Genomic DNA, 9,191 nt, shown 5'->3' with positions numbered 1-9,191 from the left:
CTTTTTCTTGCTTATTCACACATTCAATTCACATAATAATGATATTTTGGATATAATGCATAAACAATTTATGTAGAATCTAAAATTCGTAAATCGTAAAGTTGGGTCATGCATTATGGTGAAGGTTCACGTAATCGAGACTGAAAAAAATATCGAGATAAACATCGTTGTTTTAGAAGAACCTGGATTGTGTGATTAATACTGTGAACGGGTTATGTCTTCAATTTTGGTTTTCCATCTCCAAAGCTTGTATCACGTTCAACACAAAAAATTGTAAATTGAATCAATAAAAGTATATGAATTCAATAAAATAAAAAATTAATCAATTAAAAATAATTGAAACGTAATACTCCCATGATTGAAGACGAATAAATTCTCTTTAGCATAGCATGAAGAGCCTGCTGATAACGTGTTGTGGCCTATATTTAACTAAAGGGGCGACATAGAGAGAAAAAGAGTACAGAATAGGCTTGAGAAATTGTGTTAATTTCCCAGTCCTTGTGCCTTTATTTATAGTAATAAGGAGGAGAGAAACTTACTCTTCAAGTAATACAAAGTCTATTAGGAAAGATCTTCTAGATCCCATAAGATTCCTAATCTATCTCTACTGAAGATTTACATAATCACAATATGTTTTTTTTTTCTTGTTTGGAAACAAGGAATAGCATTCCAAGGCCGAGAAGCCGAAAGGTACAAGAAAGCCTACAAAAAGGCAAACACCAAGATAGGCACAACTAAACAACATCGATGAAAGAGGATACAAACTAAGAGACACATTAACCAAGTTTAGCGTCACCCCTAACATTGGCACTACAACTCAATGTGGACAGGGCAGACCATCCTTGTTCAAAACATGAACCATCGAAGATGGAAGCCTGTCGACCCAAACACAATCACACATATACGAAAAACCAACCGACGTACGAAAATGCGCCGCCAGATTGGCTGATCTTGGCACCCAAGACCAGCGACAGTTCTGGAAAGCCCTACTCAGCTGCTTGACCCGTGCTAAGATAGGGAAAGCCTCCCAACTGCCATTATCAAGAGAACCCGAAAGACAAGAGATAGATTCAAGAGAATTTGACTCAACAATGACCGAGCTAAGACCCAAAAAATTACCTAATACACATCCACGGATTAGAGCCATTGCTTCTGCCGCAGCAACATTAAGAGCCTTAATAGGAGACCTGGCTGCAGCCATAAACTGCCCTCCTCAATCCACATGACCACTCCAACAAATTTAGACACCTTAGACCAACTAGCATCAACATTAATCTTCGTAAATGGAGACGGGGGAGCCAACCACCTTTGAACAGTACCCTGTCGAGCAAAAACCCTCGCCCTACCAGTCCTCGAGAGCCCCATCGCATCCCAATAAGAACCCACCGCATGTCAATTCTAACAACAACCTAGCAAGATTAACTAGAACCTGATTGAAAACAAAAACATAATGAGCTTTCCAAATAAACCAACAGGTGAAAGCAAGATAGGACTGAACCCACACCTTATCAGCCGTGGACCCAAGAGGGATAGACATCATTGCCTGCAACCAACTTGCCCACAAATGCACACTAGCTCGGTCAACTCGGTAGTTAAGAGCACCACCAAACCAAACAACTTCCACCCACGGACAAAGGAGAAAAAGATGCTCAATAGTTTTAGCATGACCAAGACAAATTGGGCAAATTGGGGAAGGGGAGGAGCGCCTATGAAAAAGAGCAGCTCTAGTTGCAAAACCATTATGTAACGATAACCAAAGGAAATGGTGAAGCTTTGGAGGCCTATGTAACAGCCACACTATTCTCCACAAAGCCTTCAGAACTAACCTCACCCCTGGATGCCGCTTATCCCTCAAATCAAGTGATCTTGATAGAAGCCAATGATACCTCGACTTAAGGCTGGTTTGGTATTGCTGTGCTTTGAAAAAAAATGCTTCTGCTGTACTTTGAGAATAAGCAGCTGTGAAATAAAGTAGCAGAGTGTTTGGTAAACTTTTTTGTAAAAGTGCTTTTGAAAAAAAAAAAAATCAGTATTATAGTGTTTATTAAACTTTTATGTAAAATAGATGTGAAAAAACCGGTTTTTCAAAGCTAGGTTTTGCAGCTTCTTGTTTTTGGCTTTTTTTTACCCAAAACTGTGAAAAAAAACTGAAGCTAAACGTTTACCAAACACAAAAACAGCTCCCGGCTTTTTTTTATATTAGTTTTTTTCAGAACCACCTCAGTATCAAACTAGACCTTAACCAAGTACTTACTAGTCTTGCTAGCTTCCCAGACTAACCAATCCTTACTGCCCGCATCACCCAGTGGGGTGGCCCGAATAGCTGCCTGAGCCACCTCGGAGATAAAAGGTTGCAAAAATTCAATGGCCCACTCATGGGACTTGGCCCGAATAAGAGAACTGACCCACAAATTAGGCGTAACCACAACCTCACCAATCGGCACCGGACGCTCCGCAGGTAAAGATGGAAGCCAACGATCCACCCACACAAGCACATCTGTGCCGCCCATGATTTGCCAATGAGAGCCACTCTGAAGTACCTCCCGACCAATGAGTAGACTGATCCATGCCCAAGAGGCCCGTCCCCCATTTTTATGTATTAAAGTATATGTCACAACATCTTATTTAATCTCAAACATTTTAGACCCACCCCAAGTCGTCGTCGACACTCGACAGTAAGCATCACAAAGACACGAGGGAGAACAAGCAAAGCGAGCGAGAAAAAGAAAAGCAGGAAACCGGGAACAACTCAAATCCCTGAGCTGAAAAATGGAAGTGGAGGTCGACGATAAGGAGCTGAAAGCCGCCGGAGCCGAGCCGTTGAGCGACGGGCGATACGGCCTCTGTATCCATGGCTGGGACATCGAATCCCGCAAGCGCTTAATTCTCAGCTCCTCCAATACCGAACCGGTACGCTCTTGAATTCGAATTGGGAGTTCAATAGAAGCCCTTCAATTTTGAATTTTTGCAAGGTCTGTGTGGTGTTAGGGATTTTTGGTGATGTGGGTTGTTGCAGGTGGGAGCAAAAGCTTCATACTTATCACATGCCGGAGATGGTGTTTGGGGACAGTGGATTGTTCCTGAAGCATGTGAAGAGCGGCGCCACGATTCACTTCAATTCGTTTGATGCTCTGGTGGGGTGGAAGAAGGAAGCTTTGCCGCCGGTTGAAGTCCCAGCTGCTGCTCAATGGAAATTCCGAACGTAAGCTCATTGTTCACCATCGGCTAATTTTATGTATTCGTATCGGCTTTCGATTTTTGTTCTTTGATTGGAGGTTTTATGGCACTCAATCCCTTAGCATGTTACTAAAATGTGTACGTGTGAGGGATGAAAGTAAAATTTTAGCCGCAAATGGGAGTGAAAAGTTCAATTGAAGGATAGAAATATGTCTCGACTAGCTCTCTCTAATTTATGTTGTGATTTAAACTCCAGTTGAATCCTGTTGGTCATGAATCTGAATTATCGGTTTTGGGAAGGAGATTTATGGACATTTTGAATCTTTTCGATAACTTGCTTGAGGGATAGAGATACTGGTTACCCTTCTGAAGATGCTGCTTACAATGATCCAAGCATCATCAGCCAAAGGCCTCCTGTGATCATGCGTATGACCCAAAAGCTAAAGGTACCTGGTAATATGTAAGGCTGTAAATTGTCTCCCTGCAAGAGTTCTTTTTACCTTTTTTGCTGGGTTCTTTTGAATGTAAACTTTTGTTTTAACATTCACGTATTTCCTTACTCTTTGTCATGTTAATATGTTCTCTTATTAAGTTGGAAAAGCAGAGAGAAATTTCTACTTTATGCAAAATTCCTCCGACTATCTTTATACAATGCTTCTGTTATAACGCTGTTGATATCAGAAAGCAAGAGCGATAAAACATGAATTAAAAATGTATTTGCAAAATTGAAACTTTGATATGAGTCCATTTAGATCTTAGCTTAACCCAAAAAAAGCAGCTCATTTAGAAAGACCAATGCAGACTAGTCTAGATCATTAATTCATACTCCGTGAGGAGTTCGAGATAAGCTTAAGCACAAGTGGAACTAAATTGACCGCAGCCCTTAATGGCAATGTAAGGAATATCTAAATTATTATCTCTTTTCTATTATCATAAGAATAATTTTAGCATCAGATTATATTTTAAGAAAGACAATGGAAGGCTAGGAATGAACATGGGTGTTCATCACAATTGTAGGAAATGGTATAGGAAACCTGATGAACGAAGGGAATGCATGTAACAAGTAGGCATCACAATTAAATATTATTGTATTTGACACATAGAAGTCCTTCTAGGAAAAGGGAAATTGGGATTTTTTATGTCTTCGAAAGCACCCTTGTCGGTACCTGGTAGGAAAGACTTCATTGGAAAGGTACTGCTTGGGATCTCATTCTTTCTGTTTCTGGCATGGTATCATGGAAATTTTTCATTGGACATCTAATTGGTTGGAAAACAAAAGTCAGGCACCACATAGAGGCACTGAGGGTGGGATTGGGAGAAGTAGCGCGCATGTTAAGAGCGGAAGAATTTCTTCATGCTCATATTTATCCGATTCATTTTGGAGGCCGAGGGAATAAAGTTGTACAAGTGCAGGACTCTTTTATGTTTTGGATAATTGGGTTGCAGTCTAGATGTGCAGTCTTGACCTTGGCTACAACCTACTGAAACTTAACATGCATACAAAATTTGTCACAAGTGTGTACTTTCAAATTCTCTGATTGTGTAGAGTTGGTAATATTATTATGCTTTGACCTTTCTGAAACCCTCAGGGATTTAACTTTTGAGTGGTAAAAGCTGGTTGGGTTGCGGTAGCACTTAGGCTAGTATCTTACTTTCAAATAAGAAAAAACATAGAAAAAAGATACTAGAAGTTGATAATGTTCAGGAGAAGAACAAGCAAACCTCAAAACAACTCAATTGCAATGAAACATAATGCCCCTGAGATTATTGCATGCATCACTGAATAGGAAATAACTTTGATATTATAACATCCTTAAAACAGTAGGAACTTCTCAGTATCTATCTTTCGTAGGTTCATTGGGTAGATAAACAGAGGAGGCCTCTAACCTACGCTAGTTATGTACTTGATAGATGAAATAGTTAACACCTCTTCGAAGATAGATTTCATAAAAGAAAGTTCCAAACTAGGGTAGCGGGACGGGTGGATCAGAGTCGAAGGTTCAAGTCAAGCTTGGATGGCTCTGATTGTGGCTTTAATACTTGTGGATCCAAGCGGAAGCTGCCTGGCCACATAGAATCCATTACATCATCCAGTGTGAAAGGCATCGAGCTAAACCTTGCGTTGGCATCACTAAATCTTGCTACAGGTGAATTTTCTTCTCTGCTTGGCTTGTGCACGAGTGAGTGGGGTTGAACGCTGAGTGATCTGGCCGTAGAAGTAGTGAAGGGAAAACCCATCATCGACATCAGTCTTTGGGACTGATATCTTCTTGCTGCACCTCTTTCTCTCTTGTGGGCGTTCTGGTGACCCCCTAATGCCTGCGAGCTGAAGAACTTCCTCATGCAGAAGTTACAGGAGAAAACCTTGCCGGAAGCTGGTCTTGCCTGTGAGTCCATCTGTCCTTCCGCCGAAATGCTACCTAGGCTCAGGTTCAGCCACTCTCCTCGATTAAGATCTTCAGTCTCTTCTTTGTCATCGTTGCTGATCAGACATCTGTTTTGCTCTTTATTTAGTATGATTTCACTCTCTGCTTCTCTCTGGGATATCATTTCTTTGATGAGTTTTAAAGGTTGTGCAGTATGGTGTAACAGGCTGATCGAAAAGTTAGATCAAAGAGGAAGAGAGATGAAAGAAATGGAGAAAAGCAGAAGAATGTAAAGTGGAGAGAGCATGTGTTTCATTTTATCCCGTCTCGATGAAGTGGGCCCCACCTTGTGATGCTTGGTGCTTCAGGGGACAATGCTGATGTCATCTTCACTGTTGCCCTTGCACTTGTAAAGCTTAGGATTCCCCACTTTCATCCTCCCCCTTCTCTCTCTTCCTCAAATCCAAATGGCACCACCTTTATATTTCCTTTTGGACTTGTAACTGAAGAGTTACAGTTGACAGTATCCTTCAACAACTCTTCTCATCACCCGGTCAAAAACATTATTCTAAATTTTTATCTCAAGTGCCTGCCACCTTTGCTTCTTATCCACCAAGTATCAAACTCTTCTTATTCTCAGTAGGATTCTGTAGGTTATGGAGAATGAATTGACAATTGGAAAAGCCACTTCTGGAATAATCTGCTGGGGCATCAGCAGTAACTCACTACTTCACCTTACTTTGTTTTCGAAACACAACGGCCTATAGCTAAGTTGGTTAGCTAATCTTCTTTTCTCTTCTGCGCTCAAGTTTGAATTCATCTTCTCGTAGCTACGAATACATTGGAATAACCCTTTCATGTCAAGTATGTATGAAATGCATTGCAGATAGGGAACCAAGCTACGAATAAAATATGGAAATGCTGGGAGAGTGGAGATGAGTGGATGACAAGCTTCAGAAAGATGAATGCGGCTAAAAAATAGATAGTGACTGTCTTGGAAGTGGGGTTAGAATTACTCCAGTTTTGATTGCTTACTGATTTGATGTTTTTTGTGGTGGGGTAGATTGGGGGCCCACATAATTGGCAATAATGGTTTTAAAAAGTAAGCAAATAGAAAACCAGATAGTGTTATCTTGGGTAGCAAACTTTTTGGTGTTTCCCTTTGGGACAATAGTATCTATGTGGGTGTGGGTGCGGGTGCCTTGCTGTTGGAACTTGTGGTGGGATATATACGTGTACAGGAAAGATTCGTGGCATCATTTTTTATACACAACTTTTGGCATAGTTTTTGTGGGGTGCATTCAGTAGTGTATTTTAACGATTTAAATTGTTTATCATTTAAAACACAATTCATAGATTATCTTTATAAAAAAATTAGATAATTCTAAAACCATTAAGACATTCACTTTTACTTATGTTTTTTTTCTGACATAAATCAAGCACAAGAGTACAAAATTTCCCTAAATCTCTATCACTCGCACACACTAAACACTCATAAAAAGGTGATTAAGACATGAATTTTGGGCTTTATTCAAGTGTTAGGATATGTATGGATACCACTTACATTCCCATGTGAGGTTGAAATGACTCTGTAAGCTTTTCCAACTCTCGAAATGATGGAATACCATTGTAAAATCACAAGTTGATTTTGTTTTTTTTTTGAAAAAGAAAAAGTTAGTGGATGGTGGATAGCTACTTCCATTCCTGACCCAAATAGTTGGGAAAACTGAAGAGAATATGACGAGTTAATGGAAACAAGGAGTGATTCGACATTGCAACTGAATATCCACGTCATATTAACGTCGTTGTATGGATTAGTGGTATTAGATATCGGCCCCTTAATAACAATATCTACCATCTATTAAAAATCAACTTCGTTAACACCGCATTGATAATCAATTGCAATATTATCGTCGTTTATGTGAATTTTGGGTCATGCACAGCATATGCGCACAACCTGTGCGTGCAGATGAGAATTTCCGAACAAGGAGGATGAGATGATGAAAAAGTGGTACAAAGTGGGTTCAACTTCCCCTTTTCCCAACTTGGCTTCTGAGAGCAGTTCTCTTCAAGCGACTAGTTATAAAAGCAAAAGTATACTTTTGCAATAACGCATCTTTACAAGTATTTGCACTCACAAGCTTATTGAAAGCTAAGGCTGAAAACTCGAAAACCTGAATCCGACTCAAAAATTTTCCCAACCCGATTAAAAAAAAAAAAATTTGAAACCGAAAAACCTGAAAATAATAGAAGAGTATCTCTCTCCTCTCTCTCCACTTCGCGATCTCCCAGACCTCTCTCACCCCTCTCTGCGATCTCGAACACATCCACCACTGTCACTCTGTCAGTCATTCCAACCATCAACGTAGAGTTCCGTCAATTCTTAACCAATTTTTTCGATTCGACTGTCAATGTGTGTTTCTTTCTTCTCTCTATATGTTACGCCTCAATCCCAAAATACGTTCACTATTGACACATGACGTTAGCACGTACCTGTTTAACTATCACTCCTCGTTTCCAAGACATCACTCAATGGAACTGTACGAGTATGATCACCAGACTACTTATGACCATGTAATAATCAGGATTATCATTTCATCTATCACATATATCAGAATGTTTTCCAATCACAAGTCCTCAATCACCAACAAATAATGTTTCAATGAACCAAAGATGCACAATACTAACATCTACCACGTTGATCAACCTATAATATCAAATATTGCTTCACGAAATATAATAAAATCAACCTCTGTAAGACTGTCATATTTCCCTACTTCAATTTTGAAGCAATAATATTATAACTCCAAGTTACAAACACGAGAATACATCTTGAGCTACTCCTATTCACAAGAATCTAGGGTTTCTAACCAATTTAACGGGACCATATACGAATTAGGATTCCAGACCAACTCTACGGAATCCCAAGAATATAAGCTTCCAGACCATCTCAATGGAACAATTAAGGAAGAAGGATTTCATACCAACTCAACGAAATCCATTAGATATATGGTTTCGAAACAACTAACGGACCCACATAGGAAGCAAGATTTCAGACCAACTCAATGGGCCACCCAGGAGTACATTGGAACCAAATAGGTAGTGAGCCCCCTACAAATGCGGATTAACCAAGCAGTGTCACCTCAAAACGTGTATGGTTCAACCCCCCCCTCACCCACCAAACACAAATGCGGGTTAACCAAGCAGTGTCACCCTAAAACGTGTATGATCCCCCAATGCAGATTAACCAAGCAAGACCACCTAGCCATGAACACAATGTAACCAAGTAGGTAGTAACAGTGCAGTCGTATTATCACACATCATGCAGCATACGTCCCACATCATATGTTAGCTCAACATAAATGCCCATTGTTGGCACATACACTATGGATTCCACACGACGAATAAATATATAATCAAACATGCACATCAATTCAGTTCTACGAAAATATTTCTAATATGATTCCTGACTCATTTACTCATACTAATATGAAGTCCAAACCATGTGACTCATTTACTCATACTATAATTTCACGATGATCCAACGGTCGGATCTCCACCTGTCATAAAGGTCAAGTAGCGATCATTTACATGACTAGGCTCAAACAATGAAATCTCAGCAAATGGGTATCAAAAATGGATTTAAGG

General features: G+C 39.9%; 2 protein-coding genes across 5 annotated transcripts; one reads left to right on the top strand and one right to left on the bottom strand.

Annotated features, from left to right (window-relative positions):
- Nucleotides 1-2,366: 2,366 nt before the first annotated feature.
- Nucleotides 2,367-6,827, top strand: LOC103938575 (TIP41-like protein). 4 transcript variants are annotated; one of them, XR_007253337.1, is made up of 5 exons: nucleotides 2,367-2,910; nucleotides 3,017-3,202; nucleotides 3,434-3,623; nucleotides 5,770-6,318; nucleotides 6,430-6,827. XR_007253337.1 is itself a non-coding variant. In XM_048570865.1 (2 exons), exons 1-2 carry the CDS (start codon nucleotides 2,770-2,772, stop codon nucleotides 3,125-3,127), a joined length of 252 nt encoding a protein of 83 aa, XP_048426822.1. In that variant the 5' UTR covers nucleotides 2,409-2,769; the 3' UTR covers nucleotides 3,128-3,432. The 4 variants fall into 4 exon arrangements, 1 of the variants encoding a protein (XP_048426822.1); XR_007253336.1 differs by having other exon boundaries at nucleotides 2,395-2,910; nucleotides 5,770-6,827; XR_007253335.1 differs by lacking the exons at nucleotides 5,770-6,318; nucleotides 6,430-6,827 and having other exon boundaries at nucleotides 2,408-2,910; nucleotides 3,434-3,806.
- LOC103938573 (zinc finger protein 7) lies at nucleotides 4,958-5,776 on the bottom strand. Its single transcript, XM_009348591.3, has one exon. It carries the CDS (start codon nucleotides 5,725-5,727, stop codon nucleotides 5,164-5,166), a length of 564 nt encoding a protein of 187 aa, XP_009346866.1. The 5' UTR covers nucleotides 5,728-5,776; the 3' UTR covers nucleotides 4,958-5,163.
- Nucleotides 6,828-9,191: the final 2,364 nt, after the last annotated feature.

Source organism: the organism of the source record quoted next, unplaced genomic scaffold, assembly GCF_019419815.1.
Source record: "Pyrus x bretschneideri cultivar Hongxiangsu unplaced genomic scaffold, Pyrus_bretschneideri_v1 Contig55, whole genome shotgun sequence".
Taxonomy (NCBI): Eukaryota; Viridiplantae; Streptophyta; class Magnoliopsida; order Rosales; family Rosaceae; genus Pyrus; species Pyrus x bretschneideri.
This window is presented reverse-complemented; position numbering and strand designations above follow the sequence as displayed.